We start from the raw sequence: 20,428 nt of genomic DNA, 5'->3' as shown, positions 1-20,428 counted from the left end.
TTCTTTTGTTTGGGGAGTTGGAGAAGCTGTCACGGTCTGCTTCTTTAAGTGGTTTGATATGGATTGTTGTCTCCGAGCCATCACTGGGAAACTAGTTTTTCCAGAAAATCCGCTAAAAAAAAACTGCAGTCAGATCCCTATCAGAGTTCTCCCTCTGGCTCAGGCTATTCAGATGTTAATGAAGCCGCCTGCGTGCAGTCCAAATCCCTGTGGGACGGTTCCCCGGCTCGGATGCTGCTCTTTCTGCTCCAAGATCAGTCACTGCCTCCCGGGGACTTCTCCTAACGGCTGCGTCCCACGCCGCCCGTGGAACCGGCTAGTCCCCCTCCCGGGGTTAGTTCAGGGGGGTGGAGCAGGTCTCTGTGCTTGTGCCGTACCTGACTGGTACGCTGGCTCCAGGCTCTGGAAACAATCGCTGCTTCCCCGTATTAGTTCGTTCTCCGTCTCTAAATCTGTGTTTGTTGTTCAGGGTTCGTAGATTGTTATGTATGTGATCGATTCACTTGTTTTTCCGTGTCTTTGTTGTAAGAGGGATCCGAGGTAGCGTCTGCCTAGTCCGCCATCTTGGCTCCGCCTCCTTGTTTTGTTTTATGGGCCTGTCTAATCTTTGTCTGAAGGTTGAAGCTCAGGAATGACTTCATGACTGAGCTGAAGGGGTTTCTGGGGACCATACTCTTGGGGTTTCTGCAATCTCTGTCAGACCAGAAGGCTGTGTTGTTTTTGTTTTTTGTGAGTTAGAATTTTGTTCTACATTTTTCTCCAGCTCTGTCCAGGACTCTCTATTGTGATCCCTGTCAGAGAAGTCGGTGGTGGTAGCCAAGCACCATCTAGTTGTGCTGGACTTAATCTGCTAGAGGCTGTGTTAGTTGTGGTCCTTTAGTCCTTTGGACTGATCTTTCCCTTGTGCCTTTGGTTTTCTTCATTCTCCCATGTTCCAGGTGGGGTGAGACTAGTGGAGTATCTTAGGTGGTATCACCAAAGTAGAATGTAGAAAATTTTCTTTATGAACTATGTTATGCCAATTGAGCTAATGGTCCCCACAGCCCTCAGCCCAGTAAGCTAGGTGAACAGGAGAAAGGAAAGGAAGGAAGAGAGAGAGAGATAAGAAACTAGATTTAAAAAAAAAAGGCACCTGTGGCCAGGTGGTTGGGAGAAAGAGAGACAAGAAACCAGAAAAAAAAAAAAAAAAGTAGCTGCCAGGTGTTCAGGAGGAAGGAAGGTAGAGAGAGAGACAAGGTACCAAGAAAAAAGGAAAAAAATGCCCCAAGAGCGAACCAGAAGTTGATCCCAGCTGAGGGGTGCTGCATAGTCTGTCAAGAAGGAGTGGAGATGACGCATGGTACCAGTTGTTCAGGAGAAGGGTAAGGAGGGAAGATAGAGAGACACAAGAAACCAAGAAAAGAAAAGAGAAAAAAAATGTTCTGAGGGAGCCCACTGGCATGGTGGGGCAAACCAGGGTAGGGACTTCCTAGCCAAGTGGTGCTGCACAGCCCGTCTAGAAAGAGCAGAGATGGCACACAGCACCAGGTATTCAGGAGAAAAGAAAGGAAGGATGGTAGAGAGAGACAAGTAACCGAGAAAAGAGAGACCGAAGGGAAAAAAAAGCCTAAAGGGAGTCCACCTGCTTGGCAGCGCAGACTGAGGAAGGGGCTCACTAGCCGAGTGGTGCTGCACAGTTCGTCTACAAGGAGCAGAGTTGGCACATGGTGCCAGGTTTTTGGTAGAAAGGAAAAGAAGGAAGATAGGGACAAGAAACCGAGAAAAGAAAGAAAGTCCCCAGGGAGCCCAGCACTACGAAGGCATGGACTAGGGAAGTGGCTCCCCAGCCAAGCAGTGCTGCACAGCCTGTCAAGAAGGAATGGAGATGGTACATGCAGCGAGATGTTTAAGAGAAAGGAATGAAAGGAGATGAGAGAGAAGAAACCAAAAGAAGCTTAAAAAAAGTAATAACAGCAACAGAAAAATGGCACTAAGGGAGCCAGCCAGTGTGGGCAGGGTGAATCCAAGCGGCAAGGAGCTGGCCAAGCAACTGCAGCCCACCAGAAAGCGGTGGAGGCTGAGCAGGGGAAAGAAGGGTGGGGGGTGCGAAAGCGTGTATTGCTGGTTACCCGGTGCTCTGTCTTCTGTTGGCAGCTCTGTGAAGCTGCCTTCCTGTACTCCCTGCCCGCTGTTTTTGGTGGCTGAGGGGTCCAAGATGACAAATCTATGCCATGTTAGCTGATAAGGGGCCTCCACTCTAGCTCTGCTCACTCTCTGTTTTCTGTCAGTTTCTTATTCCATTTGGTCCTTGGTTGATTTCTTTATCCCTTCATTTGATACTTAGCATTCCAGGATTGATGTTCGGCTCTGTTTTACTTAGTTTTTTGGGTCTTTGCTGTGGAGGGACGGTGTGGTGCTTCTGTCTATAGCGCCATGTTGGCCCCGTGTCCCTTATAAGGAATATTTTGAAAAGAAACAAAAAGCAAGTATGTACAACATGTAAATAGTTAAGTATCCCAGTTAAAAATTTGAGATCCTAATAATCCTGTAAGGATAAACTATAAAAATTCTGTAGCTCTGGAGAACTTGTGTCCTTTTCCTTTGTTGTCTTGATTCTTTTCCACATGCTGGCTGGCCCCATGACAAAACAAACAACAAAACAAAATTTTTCTCTTCCAGGAACTCATACAATTTTTTTTCTAAAAACAGTTCAAATTTTGTCTTACTTCATATCCCTAGTAATCTGTTCTTTTAATTCAGTTCCTGGTTGGAGAGCAACATTGAGTTCACAGCTAATTTATAGGACACTGGTGTTTATTACTCACTGAGCTCTAGTGAATGAGCTGGCTCACTCAGGCCTAGTTTATTGGTGTCACACATGTTCGGAAATTTCGGGAATGTTTCACTTGGAATTGTTACTTCATCTCTCTTAGGAACTAGTCATGCCAAAGTATACTTACTACTACAAAGTGTATCTACAAAGTCCAGTTTTAAATGCAAGGTTACTACACATGCAAAGCAAATGGGAAAGTGTGACCCATTTGCAAGAAAAGGCGGTCATAGAAACCAACTCTAAGATATTGGACTTAGTAGACAAAAACTTCAAAGCCGTTATTGTAAATATAATTCAAAGAATTAAAAGAAAACATTGCATCAGTTAATGAACAAATAGAAGATCTAAACAATAAAAATAATGGAAATTTAGATTTGAAAACTACAGTTGTTTAAAAAGAAATTTATTAATAGACTAAACAGCAGATTGGAGATGGGAAAAGAAATCTAGATCAATAGATATAGCTACAAGAACACATTGAAAAATGATTTTAAGTTAATAGAGCCTCAGAGCTCTGTGCAGGTCAGTGTCAGAAACAGTCTAACATACTTGTAATTGGAATCCAGTAACCGGAGAGAGAATAAGGAGCAAAGAAAATATTTGATGGAATTACAGCCTGACACTTAACAAATCTAGTGGAAGACATGATATTACAGATACAAGTAGCTTCATAACATCCAAGCAGGAAAATTACAAAGAAACCCAGTCAGAGACACATCGTAGTTGAAGATTGAAAGACAAATATAAAGAGAACGTCTTCACAGCAGCTAGAGAAAAATGGCACAGTATAAATGGGAACAACTGTTAATATAAGCACAACTCACTTGTCATCAGAAGCTATGGAAGCCAAGAAGATATTGCAAGTATGTTTTCAGAGTGTATGAAGGAAAAAGCAAGTGAGCCAAGAAGTCTGTATTTGGCAAAACTGTCCTTCAAAATAGTAAAATAAAGCATTTCAGATCAGTTAAAAAAAAAAAATGGAATTTGTGACCAGTAACTCACACTACAATAAATGCTAAATGAAATTCTTCAGGTTGAAATGATGCCGGATTGAAAGTTGGATCTACAAAAAGATATAAAAAGCACTGGAAATGGTAAATATGTGGATATACATAAGTACTGTATATTTTTCTTATTTTTTCAATTTCAGTAAAAGCTGTATCATTGTTTAAAGGAGAAATTATAATACTGTGTTGATGGGTTTATAACATATGTTGATGTACTATATGATAAAAGACCACTAATGATAGGGTGTATATAGAAATATATTTTAATAAGGTTTTTATATTTACCATAAGTAATTTAATATTCTAAGAAGATTGGGATAAGCTAAATATGTATATTTAGATAATTCAGTAAAAAATAATGCAAAGATATAGCTAGGAATACTAAAAATTATTTGATTAACAGAAGGGGGCAAGAAGGGAGAAACATGAACAAAAAATAGTTGAGAAAAACAAAATAAATAGCAAAGTAGCATAAGTAAACCAGTATCATTCATTCTATAAAATTTAATTAGACTAAACATCTCCAGTCAAAAAGCAAGTTTAGCAAACGAATTTAAAGACAAGACTCAACTATAGGCAACCTATAGATGTACTTTACATACAGTAGATTTATACACATAGATCAAAATTAAAAAAGTTACATGATGAAAAATAAAATAAAAATTCATATAACGCAAACAGGATAAGAAAGCTTAAGAAGTGGCTGTATTGAAATTCAACAAAATAGACTAAGTAGGTTTACTAGAGACGAAGAGGGACACTTCATAACACTGAAAGAGTCAATACTTTGAGAAGATATAATAGTTATAAATGTGAATTGTATAATAACAGATCTTCAAAGTATGTGAAGTCGATTTGACAGACCTAAAGGGAGAAAAATATGTCCAAAATTGTAACTGGGCACTTTAACATACCTGTTTCAATAATTGATAACTAATCAGTATGGATATAAAAGATTTGAATGACACTGTCAGGCACCATAGCCTAATTGAGATAAAATATTACACCTAACAGCTTTTGTTCTTTTCAAGTGCACATGGAAAGCTCTCCAAAATAGGTAACATGCTGGGTCATAAAACAAGCCTAAATAAATTACAAAAGATTAAACTTGATACTGTATCTTCTCTGACCAAAAAGAATTATAGTAAAAATCAATAAGAGTAAAATAGCTAGAAAGCCCTAAATAACTTGAAGTTAAAACAGGTAACTTCTACACGACCCAAGGGTCAAAGTAGAAATCAGGAAGAAAGTTAGGAAGTATTTTTAGCAGAATTATTATGAAAATACATGTTAAAATTTGTGGGATGCAGGTGAAAGAGTGCCTAGAGGGAAATTCCTAATAGAAACATTTAGTGAAAAGCAGATCTAAAATCCATGGTCTGAGCTCCTGTCTTAAGAATCTAGAAAAAGAGAGCAAAATAAACCCAAAGTACGGAGAAAATAAACAGCAAAAAACAGTACATGAAAAACAGATAAACAATAGAGAAAAATCTATGCAACCAAGAGCTCATTTTTAAAAGATCAATGAAGTTGATAAACCTCTAGCTAGACTAATCAAGAAAAGGACAGTAGAGATAAAAAGTTGCCAACATTGGAATGAAGGGGGAATATAACTGCAGATCTTACTGACATTGAAATGATAATAGGAATGTGTTATCAACTTCATGCCAATAGATATGACAAGTGAAAAGGGTAAAGTCCTTGAAAGACACAAATTACTAAATATGACACAAAAAAGAAATAGGAAAGCTTAATAGTCATCTGTATACAAAAAGAATTTAAAAACTCTTCCCACTGTAAAAACTAAATGCTTGGAGAAACTCCAAAGATTAGTGTAACAGAATGTATTTATTGCAAGTAGATAGGATTTGAGTCAGGCAGCGTCATCTTTTATTGGGAAGGTTCTCTGAAGGGAGGAGGGTGAAAGCAAGTTATATAGGTCATTGTTATGTTTAATTATTGGGAGAAAACATTAAAGCACGGTCACGGCTTCAGGGTCTGTCAGTTACAGAAACAGAATCACCAAGGACACGCATTAAATCCTAAAACACAGCCTCTGCTCAGACCCTGGAGTTCCTGCTTCTCGAAGGTGGCTGTGCATAGGTAATTTTGCAGAAGAACCCAGTGCCTAAGACCAAAAGGTCTCTGCTAAGCTGCTTAATAAGCTATTGTTTGACCTGAAGGTGGCTCCAGGACACCAGTTCCTTCAAGATTCAAAGACACACCTAAGGGTGGTTGGCCTGGGTGGGTCACCCCAATCCCATGAGCCCAGAAATCTGAATTCCAGAAGATTCAAAATTACTTTGTCATTCCTTCCGTTGATTATGATTCAGCTATTGAATCTTTGATTACAAATATTTAATAATGGTATCTGGGCATCATCTGGTTCTTCTGGCCTCATGGCAAATAAGGTAAACAGACATGGAGTCTAGTTTCTCCGCCTCCTGGCTCTTCTTTTCTCTGTTGCTCCAGACGAACAGAGACCAATTGCGTCTTGGATGGCTGCTCCCATGATTTAAGACCCCAGATGTTACACAGTGAAATAGGAGGTAGAGCAATATTAGACCCATTGACTGAAATGATGCACAAAACCATGGCCTTAAGGTGTTTGAACCAAAGAAACAAATCCCATGAGGCATTTGTTTATATGTAAGTAGCTGCTTTTCATGTGCCTCAGAACAGCTACATTTTGTAAAACCCCAGATTGCATATTATTAGTATAAACATCTATTAAGGCACAAACTCCTCCTTGGAAGACTAACAGGAAATCTAATGGTATTCTGTTTTGTAAAATCACGTCTTGAACTTCAGATGCTTCTCTAGTTTCAGTCCCTACAACTTTGCTAAGTTTATCGACAAAAATTCCCAATTTGAGAATTAAAATTCTAAATCCATTTAAAGCCCAACTATTTCCTTTAATGTGAGAATCAACTAGTTCAATAACTGATATAAAATATCTTATGGTAAGGATTTTCCTCATCTCCTAATTATTTTTTAAATCTTTAAAAGTTGCTTTTCTGATCTTAACTTTTTGTTTGCCACATATTTCTTATTTTTCCTTTGAGTTAATTGATTATATAAACACACAGGAATAGCATAGCAAGATCCAGTCCAAATCTGCAGGGGGAAAAAAAAAAGCTATTAGATAATTTAGGAGAAAGGAGGGAAATGGTTTCTTATATCCAGAAAATACAACATTAAAACATCAGCAATATTCCCATATAAAGCCCATAGTAATTTTTTAGTCCACTTCATCCTGTAGGGTCACTGTGAGTCAGGATCAACTTGACAGCAAAGGGTTTGGTTTCTTTGGTTATTCCTATGTAGTTAATTTCGGTTCTGTACAATTCTGGATCAGTAGCAGTCTGTAAACCTGTCAGCTTCTATAGAAAAAGTTCTGGAAATCTTGATTCAGCCCAGTAGTATCCACGTCCAAAATATCCCAGTCCCTTTCATGAATCTGATATAGTCCATCTTTTGATGAAATATTTTGGTCACGTGCTTTCAGCAGGGCAGGAAAGTAACACCACTGCAGACAGCAAAGCTCAATATGGCCATGATTAATTTATAATAATAATAATTAAAAATGGAAGACCTAATGGGATTTAATTACGAAAGTAGTGCAAAGCCAAATAAAATCAATTAAAAACTTTAGACAAAAATATCTCTAAACATAATCATTAACCTCATTTGCAAGGAACTTCAGATCTTGAGATATAATACCATATAGTCAGGATATACCAAGATTTCCTTTAGCATTTTTCTCTTTTTGAAGCAGGAACAAATCTTTTTTGGCTCTCCCCAGAGTTTCAAGGCTTATCATAGGTCACCAGGAAATAATGCTTGTGGCTCAGCCTGAACCCAGGAATTTATTCTAATGAGATACCAAACCCTTGCCTTCAAGGCACATTACACAGCTTTTCAGTAAAGAAATTTTGTTAGAGTGGGAAAAACCAATTTTTTTTTTTTTGCTTTATATGCTATATGACATTAAAGCTCTTAAAAATCACATAAATTAATCCATCAGTCTTTAGCCATGATAGGTGAAAACTTTCACTGTATCAGATAAATTGCCTTTTAATTAACCTTTGTCTGTGTTGTGTATTTCTTATAGTACAACCCTTTTTTTGTTTTATTTATGTGATGGATTGCATTGATTGTTTTTCTGATGTTGAACCATCCCTGCATTCGTCGTATAAATCCCACTTGGTCATGGTGAATTATTTTTTTGATGCGTTGTTGAATTCTATTGGCTAGAATTTTATTGAGGACTTTTGCATCTAAGTTCTTGAGGGATATATATCTGTAATTTTCTTTTTTGTGGTGTCTTTACCTGATTTTGGTATCAGAGATATGGTGGCTTCATAGAATGAGTTTGGGAGTATTCTGTCTTTTCAATGCCCTGAAATACCTTTGGTAGTGGTGGTGTTAACTCTTCTCTGAAACTTTGGTAGAGCTCTGCAGTGAAGCCGTCTGTGCCAGGGTTTTTTTGTTGTTGTTGTTGTTGGGAGTTTTTAATTACCTTTTCAATCTCTTCTTATGGGTTTGTTTAGTTGTTCTGCCTCTGTGTTAGTTTAGGTAGTGTGTAGAAATTCATCCATTTCTTCCAGGTTTTCAAATTTCATAGAATACAATTTTTTGCAGTAATCTGGTATGATTCATTTAATTTCAGTTGGGTCTGTTGTGGTATTGCCCATCTCTTTCTTACATGGGTTATTTGCTTCCTTTGCTGTTTTTCATTTTTCAGTTTGGCCAGTGGTTTTTCAATTTTGTTAATTTTTTCACAGAACCAGCTTTTGGTCTTGTTAACACTTTCAATTGTTTTTCTGTTCTCTATTTCATTTACTTCTGCTCTAATTTTAATTATAGGCTCTCTTCTGGTGCCTGAGGGTTTCTTTTGTTGCTCTCATTCTATTCAAGTTGTAGGGATAGTTGTTTGCTTTTGGCCCTTTTTTCTTTTTGAATGTGTGCATTTATTGATATAAACTGACCTCTGAGCACTGCTTTCGCTGTGTCCCAAAGGTTCTGATAGGAAGTGTGTTCATTCTCATTGGATTCTATGAATTTCTTTATTCCGTCCTTCATGTCTTCTATAACCCAGTCTTTTTTGAGCAGGGTATTGTTCAGTTTTCAAGTGTTTGATTTCTTTTCCCTGCTTTTTCTGTTATTGATTTCTGCTCTTATGGCCTTATGGTCAGAGAAGATGCGTTGTAATATTTCTAGGTTTTAGATCTTGTTAAGGCTTGCTTTATGACCTAACGTGGTTTCTTCTAGAGAAAGTTTCATGTGCATTGGAAAAGAAAATTTACTTGGTCTGCTATTGGGTGGAGCATTCTGTATACGTCTGTGAGGTCAAGTTGGTCGATTATGGCTTTTAGATCTTTCACATCTTTATTGAGCTTCTTTCTGGATGTTCTGTCCTTCAGCAAAAGTACTGTGTTTAAGTCTCCTACTGTTATTGTGGAGCTATCTATCTAACTTTTCAATGCTGATAGAGTTTGTTTTATGTATCTTGCAGCCCTGTCATTGGGTGCATAAATATTTAATGTGGTTATATCCTCCTGGTATATTGCCCCTTTAATCCTTATATTGTGTCCTTCCTTATCTTTGTGGTGGATTTAACTTTAAAGTCTAGTTTGTCTGAAATTAACATTGCCACTCCTGTTCTTTTTTGATTGTTGTTTGCTTAATATACTTTTCTCCATCCTTTGAGTTTTAATTTGTTTTTGTCTCTAAAGTCTAAGGTGTGTCTCTTGTATGCAGCATATAGACGGACCGTGTTTTTTTTTTTTTTAATCAATTCTGTAACTCTCTTCCTCTTTATTGGTGCAGTTAGTCCATTTACATTCAGCATAATTATAGATAGCCATGAGTTTAGTGTTGTCATTTTGATGTCTTTTATTGTGTGTTGTTGACAGTTTCTTTTTCCCATCTAATTTTTGTGCCCCGTAGTTTATCATTATATATTGTTTTTTTCTCTTATTCATTGTTGTTGATTCGTTTCTGCTGAGTCTCTATTTTTTTCTTGTATTTTATTTTGATGAGTAGCATTGTTAGTCCACTTTGTGGTTACCTTAATATTTACCTCACATTTTTCTAAGTTTAAACCTAACTTCTAGTTCTTTATATAGCCTTTTCTTCTTCACCATGTGAAAGATCTGTGACTACATTTCTTATTCACTCTTTATTGATTTAATGTTGTCTTCTTTAAATGATGACATCGCTGTTTCCCTGTTTTGAGTGTTATTTTATCTTGATTTATGTTTGTGATTTCTCTGTCTGGATTGACATCTGATTGCTCTGTCCTGTGTCCTAGTCTTGGGTTGATATCTGGTAGTATTGGTTTTCTAACCAGAGAACTCTCTTTAGCATTTCTTGTAGTTTTGGTTTGGTTTTGACAAATTCCCTAAACTTCTGTTTATCTGGAAATGTCCTAATTTCATCTTCATGTTTGAGAGACAGTTTTGCTGCATATGATTCTTGGCTGGCGGTTTTTTTCCTTGAATGCTTTCTGTAAGTCATCCCATTGCCTTCTTGACTGCATGGTTTCTGCTGAGTAGTCCGAGCTTATTCTTATTAATTCTCCTTTGTAGGTGACTTTTGGTTTATCCCTAGCCACTCTTAAAATCCTCTCTTTACCTTTGGTTTTGGTAAGTTTGAGTATAATATGGCTTGGTGACTTTCTTTTGAGATCATCTACCTTATGTGGGGTTCGATGAGCATCTTGGATAGATAACCTCCTCATCTTTCGTGATATTAGGGAAGTTTTCTGCTACGAAATCTTCAACAATTCTCTCTGTATTATCTGTTATCTTTCCCTGTTCTGGTACTCCAGTCACTCATAGGTTATTTCTCTTGATAGAGTCCCACATGATTCTTAGGGTTTCTTCATTTTTTTTAATTTTTTAATCTGATTTTTCTTCAAATATATTGGTGCCAAGTGTTTTATCTTCAGTCTCACGAATTCTGCCTTCCATTTACTAAATTCTGTTTCTCTAACTTTCTTTTGAGTTGTCTAATTCTGTAATTTTATTGTTAATCTTCTGAATTTCTGATAGCTGTCTCTCTATGGATTCTTGCAGCCTGTTCAGTTTTCCGTTATGTTCTTGGATAACCTTTTTAATTTCTTCAACTTCTTTAATCTGTATTTTCCTTTGCTTGTTCTGCGTTTTCCTGATATCATTCCTGATGTCTTGAAGAGTTCTGTTTATTAATCTTTTGTATTCCACATCTGGTAATTCCATGAAGTCACCTTCATCTGGAAGATGCCTTGATTCTTAGTTTTGAGAGCTTGTTGAAGCAATCATGTTCTGGTTCTTAATGTGATTTGATATTGACTGTTGTCTCTGAGCCATCTGTAAGTTATTGTATTAATTTATGTTTGCCTACCATATCCTAGTTTCTTGATTTGTTTTGTTTTGATGTGCCCAAATGGGCTGCTTGAGTGAGCTAGCTTGATTATTTTCGCCTTTGAAGCTCTAATGTCTTGTCACCGGATGGCTAGAGCTGTTACCAGGTATATGAGCCTAGGAGCCCATTCACTTTTCTTGTATCGATTCAGCTCAGGTGTCCAGGTAGTTGGTCATCATATGTGTGGTACAGCTCTGTCCTGCAGTCTCAGAGGGGCAGGGGTGATTGGTGTAGGTACAGGTATCTGCATGCAGTAGGGGGTCATGCTCTGAACAAGCCAGGGGGCTGAAAACCATCCCTGAGTGTCTGTGAGGAAAGCACGTCCCTGTTCCATAGAGTGCACAGGTGGGTGGGTTCTGCAGCCATACCATGGGGACCTACTGCTTTTCGTTGTAAGGACTGGGAGGTACCACTTATCCTTAGACCCCTGTCGTGGGTGGCTAGGTTACATGGGTGGAATCACCAGTCACCAGTCCTTAGGTCCTGATGTGGGTAGGTGAAGACCCTTTTTAATACGTAGTGTGGTATCAAACATCAAAGACCGACCTCTGCACTGCATAGCTGGAACAGTTGCAGTCTGCCAACAAGCGCCTGTTATCCTGAAATGGACCCACAGAGGTCCATGCAGGGGTGAAAGGGATTCAGAGTCCATGGACCATTTGTTCCTGTATAGGAGATGCTTCTGCACTGCATAGCTGGAACAGTTGCAGTCTGCCAACAAGCGCCTGTTATCCTGAAATGGGCCCACAGAGGTCCATGCAGGCGTGAAAGGGATTCAGAGTCCATGGACCATTTGTTCCTGTATAGGAGATGCTTCTGTGTTGCGCTCACTAGCTTAGTGAAGCTGGCAGATTATCTTTTCCCCCAACGTTAATTGAGTCCTTCTCCAAGGCCAGGAATGGCTCAGGGCACTCAGCAGAACCTATGTCAGGCCCAGGGAAATCGCAGCCACTCAAGCTGGCTTGGGGGCTGGGGACACGGTAAGATAAACTCAAGTACTTAGCTTTTGCCAAGAGTGCCATTCTTCTCTGGTTCCGGAAGTGTATCTTGTGGGGCTCGCTGTTTTTCCCTAGGAAACCACGTCCAGAATACTGCTGCCATCCTCACCTCGGTAGCTCCAGGAACCGTGCCTGAGGGTTCCGGCTGAGTTTGTTCCAGCAACTGCTCACTGCTTCTGAACCGTCTCTCTCTCCCCCTGCTGCTCAGTCCGTTTTCTAACTTTGCCCTTTATGTTCCGGACTCCTAGCTTGTCATACATATATTCATTTCACTTGTTTTTTGGGGCATTTGTTAAGAGGGATCACCAGAAGTGTCTGACTACTCTGCCATCTTGGCCCTGTCTCCCAGGCTTACGTTCTTAAAGAAGACAAAGCAAATGGGGAACCAACTTTCTTAAAAATATCTACAGCGTGTCTTTGGTAAGATCAACTCAGTTCAACCGAAAAACCAGTTTTAGATAAAACTTATTAACTTGCCAGTGTCTCAGATAGAGAGATCACAGATCCTTTGACAAAACCTGAGCACCAAACATAAGTTCTCCAAAGGGGAAAGAAAAGACAATGCAGGTGGGAACTCATTTTCCCAAAGTAGAAGGAAAAAGATCAGATGGGAATTTATTTTCCCGAAGTGTTCACTGAAATTCCAAATTCCTTGTAGTATATCCAGCTTATAGCATTTTTGAACATGAACCCCACACCAGCATCTCACTAGTGGATTGTTCCAGGCTTACTTAGGTGCCAAGGATCCTGTTCCCTTAGTTTGAAACTTCGGTTTCCCAAGAGTAAAATAAAATTCCTAGTGGGGAGTCTTCTGTGGGGTTTGGTCAGTTCTTTGTTTTATAGTGTGCCTTCATTGCATGAGAGTTTTCTTGTAGCTGGTTGACAGCCTAATGCTGTGGCCCACCTTGTCCCTCTGGTTGTCTTTACAGAAGTGTCTTTCTGTTGGTGGCAAGTGTCCTAGAGGCTTTTAAAAGTGTTCCAGCTTGTGCCCACACATTTTTGTGGCTTTGAAAACTCTGGCATTTCTTTGTAACAACCATATGAAGCCTAGTTTCATTGTTTCTGAACCTAGTTCATTCTGGTAGCTAGAGACTTAGACTCTTATAACTTACAATCAGGTTTTTTTGGGGGGGGAACATTGTCTTTCAGAAAGATTATTTTAGAATACTGAATATACTTTGGGAAGCCCTTGTGGCGTAGTGGCTAAGAGCTATGGCTGCTAACCAATTGTCAGCAGTTTGAATCTACCAGGTGCTCCTTGAAAATCCTGTGGGGTTTTCTGCTCTGTCCTACAGGGTCACTCTCAGTCAGAATTGACTCAGTAGCAGTGGGTTTGGTTTTTGGGTGGAATATGTTTTGAAGCTGCAGAATACCAATCAAAATAAATGCCCCATTGTTCTTATCTGGTTTGGGCACCATTGTTTTCCAATTTAGATCTTAAATATACTAGTCTCTCCAGTTGGAAAGTACTCCAAAGTGGCCACAGATTTGACAGACTATCATTAGGAACCTCAGACAAAAATCCACATACAAACATGGTCTGGACTCATTTTGGCTATGTAGTGAGTCAGAGTTCTACTACGAAAATCCACCACTTTATTGGATTTGCCATACTCCATTTTAAGCCAGTTTTAAGCACTACAAAATAAGAAATTAAACAAACTCACAATAAATATTGAATTCAGGCTCAAAAGGAGCAGAGCTCTGGAATCTATGAGGGCTTACTAAGACAGCCTCCACATGCTCTATGTCCAGCAAGAGCTCTGGGGGACATTGGTCAGCAGCTTCAGATCCTACTTCTTATGCCGGAAATTACCAGAAACCTAAATGCTTGAAAAAACACCAAAAATTAATGTGACATATTGTAACATGTCTACATAATGTAATATATTTATTGAGTACATACTGTTCGGAAACCCTGGTGGTGTGGTGGTTAAGAGTTCAGCTGCTAACCAAAAGGTCAAAGGTTCAAATCCATCAGGAGCTCCATGGAAACCTTATGGGGCAGCTATGAGTCGAAATCAACTCCATGGCAGTAGGTTGTTTTTTTTTTTTGATAGTGTTTGAATTGGGCAGCATCAACCCGTATCAGGAAGATGCTCCAAAGAGGGAACAGTGAAAGTGGTTTATATAAGTCATTGTTAGGTTAATTTCTTAACAGAATATCAAACCACGATCACTGAAGCTATTTTGAATTTTCTTAGCATTTGGGTGTATGCTTGCTAATTACATATTTGTATTCATTGTCTGTTTCTTTTCTATAGATTGAATCTATTTTAGAGGATAGGGACTGCCATATTTTACACAAATAGTGTGTGCCTTTACATCTGTTTGCCAACTGCACATTAGTGCATTGATATCCCTCATACCTTTTTTCTCAAGTATTTAACAGCTTTATTTGCTTAATAAACTTTTTATATTATCTTTCCATCCCTACAAATGATGTTTCTTATTAAAATGCATGTTCCTTATAGGAAAGCTAGAATAATCTTTCAAAAACGGAAAATCTAGATAATTGTAATCCTATTCCTGTGAACACTCTGGTATATATTCTGATTGAAATCTCATTTTGCTGTTCTAAAAAATAAATATTAGTTTAGTTTCTGTTTTGTTAGACTTTCTTGCATATTTGTGCAGGTCTATTATTTTTTTAATTTTTTCTTGTTGAGAATATATACAACAGAACATATGCTAATTGAACAATTTCTACATGTACAATTCAGTGTCATAATGTTTGGTTCAATTTTCTGTCAATGATGGTTTTACTTTTTCTTTGATAGAAAGTGGAGCTGTTCCAAAAAGAAAAGACCCCTTAACACACCCTAGTAATTCACTGCCTCGCTCAAAAACAGTTATGAAAACCGGATCCACAGGTCTTTCAGGCCACCACAGGGCACCTAGTTGCAGCGGTTTAGCCTCCGTTTCTGGAGTGAGACAAGGGCCTGGTCTTGCCACTGCAATTCATAAGGTATTCTGCTTAAGTTTATTTCAAATACTTTACATTACTTTAGAGAATAGATACATTTCTACAAATTTAAATGTAGTTTTTTTTTTTTAATGCACGGGGTAATTTGCTGTTGAAAACCAATCTTATTTTGACTTCTCTTGGAGACTAATTAGGTTTGCTTACCCAATCTTTTTAATATAATGTTATACATTTCATTTTAAATTTGTTATTTTAATCATTTAAGTCTATTTAAATGTTTTATAATATTAAACATACCTAGAGTTTTGTTACAGAAAGAATTTTTTTTCTTTTTTAGAGTTTTGTTACAGTTCTTTTAAGGATCAAAATGATCCGACTGCCTTATCCCAGAATGTTTTTATTTTATAGTAATTAATATCTCTGAATAAAATCCTCAGTAAACCCCCCTGCAATTCTAGGATGTATACAATTTTACTTGAGGGTAAAATTGTATATTTTGAATTCTGTAACACTTTTCCTATGTTTAAAACTTTAATTCTGTGAACTTTAAGGATAATTTACTTGTGAAAAGTATAAAATTAGGTTGTGTTCACGATAAAATTTTGTATTTTTAAGGGTACTCCAAAAACAAATAGAACAAATAAACCTTCTACCCCTCCAACTGCTGCTCAGAAAAAGAAAGACTTGAAGAATTTTAGGAATGTGGATAGCAACCTTGCTAACCTTATAATGAATGAAATTGTAGACAAGTAAGTTCTGCCATCCAGAGTGTTTTACTTCACTGTTTTTATTTTTTCATTTATAAAATATTTCAAGAGTGAAGTAGGTAACAAATACCACATGTGATTTAGATAATTTTTATGATGGCTTTCAATTATTGCAAATGCTTTACTGGTTTAACTATAGTTTTGCGATTAAATTAGTTAACATAAAAATGGCTGCACCTTATTTAAAAAAAAAAAACCCTTGTTATCACTGATAGCAACCTTATAGGGTTTCCAAGGAGCGGCTGGTGGATTTGAACTGCTGACCTTTTGGTTAGCAGCCAAGCTCTTAACTACTGTGCCACCAGGGCTCCACCCTTTATAGTGCTTAAAATTAATTGAATTCATATTGTAATAAATGAAACATATTTCTCTTGTGGAGCTAACTGAGGTTCTATTTCCCAGTGGAACAGCTGTTAAATTTGATGATATAGCTGGTCAAGAGTTGGCAAAACAAGCATTGCAAGAAATTGTTATTCTTCCTTCTCTGAGGCCTGAGGTAAGGACTTTATATTATCATTTTCCTATATGTCATCCATTATCAAATCCAAAGTATTAGTAAGGAAATGTTTGGCCTATGCTAGAATGTTTAATTCGTATAAAATAACAGCATAATATTAAAAAAAAAAAGACAAAATATTAGCATTAGATGTTAACCAGTTAGTGTAGGAGAGGAGGATGAATATAAAAGTTCCTAATTCCCAATCCATTTTTAGCATTTTTAGAAAAAGTGAGTTATTAGTTGCCTTCTAGTCAATTTCAACTCATGGTGACCCCATGTGTGCAGAGTAGAACTATGCTAAGAGGGTTTTTAAGGCTGTAATCTTTCAGCAGCAGATCTCCAGGCCTTTCTCCTAATGATCCTCTGGGTGCATTCAAACTGCCAACCCTCTGGCTAGTAGTTGAGCACTTAACTGTTTGTGCCACCCAGGGACTTCTAGAAAAAGTGGGTAACAGAAAATAATTTGTATATCAAGGTAAGATGGATTTAAAAATTAAGAGACAGAAATCATATTACAGGAAAGAGAAATCAGAATAAACTAATTATGTATAAATTTGAAAAAAATTTTTTTTAAGAATTATTTTCAGGGGTATTAAGTCATCAAAGTAGGTAAAAACAAAGCCAGTAAGTGATGGTAAAGACCTAACCTATCCCATATTTCTAGACTAACTAATGAAGCTACAATAAATATTTGTCTTTTCATACTTAGCACTGTTTTGGGAATTCACAAAATAGGTATTTGGTGCTGTTCAGATAATGTTCTAAAAAATAAATCTGAGGGCCTACTTCTGCGGCAGTTATTTTTCCTTGATCATCCAGTTATTCCCATACTACCTTAACAGTGTTTATCACTTTTAAATACCAGCTATACTATAACTTACTGAATGTTTTTCAAGTATACTTTATTTTACTTCTTACTTATTCTAAGCAACGATATATATGAAATCACTGGTTTGATATGCTAGTTAAATTTTTGTTAATACATAATAAAATAGAGAATTATTAAAGAAGAAAACATGTGCCCTTAATATCAACCAAATTTATCTCATGTACCACCTCAGGCCATGCTTTGGCACTCACATTGTAGCCTTGTATATTGGACTAACTTTACTAGAGTTATATAAGAGTATAGTATGCAGTACACTGGGTATTGACAAAAGTGCTTTTTGGAAGAGGAGTCTTAGAATTGTAGACCTAAAAAACACCTTAAGAATCATCTAATCCATTTGTTCATAAAAGAACTGATCTTAAGAGTTAAAATGACTTACTCAAGATTACTCAAGATTATTGTTATTGTTACTTAAGAAATGAAGTAAAAATAATTTCTAAGATTAGAACTGCCTCCTTAATGTTATACCTGCTACCTGATTCTTTAGTGTGGGTTTTAGTATTTAAAAGCCAGCTTTTAGGGTAGAAAATATATGTCAAAAAATGGGAAAATATTAGTAAGAAAATATTTGGCCTATATTAGAGAAAACATTCAGCCATTGCTTTACACATGTTTTCAGAGAACACGTCTAAAATGGAAAGTGAGGTCAAACTATGTATGAATTTGCGTTTAGGCAGATTTCCATGGTGGTGACAGTATACAGTCAAGAAGCTGGAATATGCACATGAAAATTTTAGTTGCAAATTATTTCAAATCACATTTAATAACCTGGCCTTGGGACCCAAGAGAGGAAATATGACTGTGTAGCTCAGCTTTTCACAATAGGCCCATAAAATGGGTTATGGTAAGGCTATAAAATGGGTCAAACGTTCCCATAAAGTGCTTCCATTGTACAAAAATCAGCTTTGTTCCTAATTATTTACAATAAGGAGCTTGAGTGCTTGGATGGTAATTGGGGCATTGTTAGGCAACAGTGAGAATTAGGGTATGATATGAGCTGTGATGGGCTTGGAAACCCTGGTGACATAGTGGTTAAGTGCTACCGCAGCTAATCAAAAGGTCAGCAGTTCGAATCCACCAGCTGCTCCTCAGAAGCTATGAGGCAGTTCTACTCTGTCCTGTCGGGTTACTATGAGTCAGAATCAACTCAGTGGCAATGGGGTTTTTTTTTTTTTTTCAGGTTTTTTTTCTCTTTTTTTGGTGATGGGCTGATTATCAGTGTTCTAGAAACTGACTGAGAAAAGGGAACTTAGTTTCTATTAGGTTGAACCGTATGGAACTATTGTTTTTAAAGGTAAAAAAATAATTGAATGTCATCCATTTCATATGATTGATTTTAAAAGTAAAAACATCTTAATGCCTTTGTGTTCAGTATAATGCTTCCCCTTAACTCCTGCTATGCCAGGTATCTCTGAGTCTAGAGACTCTGGTTTAATTTCTCTAGAAAGTAAAACAGCTATCTCCCTTGGTTATGGTAGAGGAGTACTTGTCTGGCTGCTTTTGATGGTGGGGAGAAAAATGGGTTCAATTGTTCCTCATACAAACTTTAAATCAGTACCTCTGTTTTTGGCCACCTATCTTACTGCTCTTTTCTGTGGTACCTAATGCCTCCAACTCTCGAACCTTTCCAAGGTTTTTGGTTCACATTAGCTTGCTTTTTTATATTCAGATGTCCTATCACAACCAGGCATTTAATTTTAGTTTCGTTAGCTCTGCTAAATAAATTACCACCCTTTATCAATTCACCATATTTCAGAAATTTATTGTATTCTCTGTTGCCTCTTCTTTTATTCTTTGTGCTTTTATTTTTTTATTTGCTATTATTTTGGTGCAGTTTCTAAAAGAAATAGAGAAAAATGCCTGTGTTCTCTGTGTCTCATCTAACCAGTCTCCTTTCATTTTGAGAATTCTGTTTTCTTCTGATTTTAATCATCAAACTAGTTATTTTGATTATATGTTCTCTTTAAAGCTCTGGGCATTTTTTTTTTTTTTTAACTATTTTCAATTTAAATTTCTCCCCCAAAGAGATAACACTGAATGTTACTTAATGCAAATGTTATTAAGGACCCCTTCCCTCAATACTTGAAGACACTTTTCAAATAAAAGTCAATTACCTTTAAAATCGTTTTAAAAAGCACTGCTGCTAGAAATTGCTAAATGCACTGAACATCCTATATTCTAGCCAAAATTTACTACAGGTCAACTTTGGTGACGAGATAGATAATGACACAGCTGAAAACTACCAACATATTCTATTCTAATTCAAACAAAATCAGGGATTCCATTTGAAGCGGAGCAAATACATGACAACAAAGCACATATAAAGCACTGCTACATGGCTGAGCCAGTGTAAACTCCAACTTCATCTTCAGGCCATTCCAACTGTGTTTAAAAAGGAAAAGGACAACAGTAATTAGTCCATCCTGAACTATTTCCCTCTTTCTTATCAGTGAGCCAACATGAATGTCCTTCCTCCTTATAGGCTACATAACTCTCTCAGCTATTTAGTGAAGTGTTGTCTTACATGTGTCTTGGACATTAAAGTCAGTGTACTAGGTAGAAACTGCCTGGAATCAAAATTACTCTCAAAAGCATGTACCACTTTGAAGACATATGTGGGAAGCTCTTTTTGGAAGAATGTTATAAAAAAAAGTTCCATTTTAGATGATAATACTTAAATGTCTGGGAAAATTGTCTCCAAAATTATAGTTGTGAATTAAGGTATATGCTTTTAAGTTGTTCACAGGGCTTAGAGCTCCTGCCAGAGGATTGTTACTCTTTGGTCCACCTGGAAATGGGAAAACTATGCTGGTAAGAATTTAAGTTTGAGTATTTCATTGAGATTGTAGGTGTAATATGAAAAGAATAAACTACAACTTATCTCTCAATCTATTATTTATGACTTGCTTTTTCTATAATGCACTTCTTTTAAGTTTTTAAACTAGTTTTCTATTAAGGTAAACTTGGTGGAAAACCATTTATGTTTTCTTCAGTGTGTTTTGGGTAGTCAAATTTAAGTGTAATTTTCATTATTTCCCTAAGTTAAATCATGACTTTTTTTTTTTAACTTAAAAGAGCTTACTCTGCATATAGAGCATGACACAAATTTTTTTTAGTATC

General features: G+C 37.1%; 1 protein-coding gene across 2 annotated transcripts in view; it reads left to right on the top strand.

The window, feature by feature from the left end:
- SPAST (spastin) overlaps positions 1-20,428 on the top strand; it is a 113,550-nt gene that overhangs the window by 52,263 nt on the left and 40,859 nt on the right. For both annotated transcript variants that reach the window (XM_049870401.1, XM_049870402.1), the window contains exons 5-8: positions 15,008-15,195; positions 15,769-15,902; positions 16,323-16,416; positions 20,045-20,119. In XM_049870401.1, coding sequence (XP_049726358.1) covers positions 15,008-15,195; positions 15,769-15,902; positions 16,323-16,416; positions 20,045-20,119 — 491 coding nt within the window. The remainder of the gene's footprint in view (positions 1-15,007; positions 15,196-15,768; positions 15,903-16,322; positions 16,417-20,044; positions 20,120-20,428) is intronic.

The sequence above is a fragment of the Elephas maximus genome, chromosome 26 (genome assembly GCF_024166365.1).
Source record: "Elephas maximus indicus isolate mEleMax1 chromosome 26, mEleMax1 primary haplotype, whole genome shotgun sequence".
NCBI classification, from domain to species: Eukaryota; Metazoa; Chordata; class Mammalia; order Proboscidea; family Elephantidae; genus Elephas; species Elephas maximus.
The sequence above is the reverse complement of the archived record's forward strand: the minus strand, read 5'-3'. Positions and strand labels throughout refer to the sequence as shown.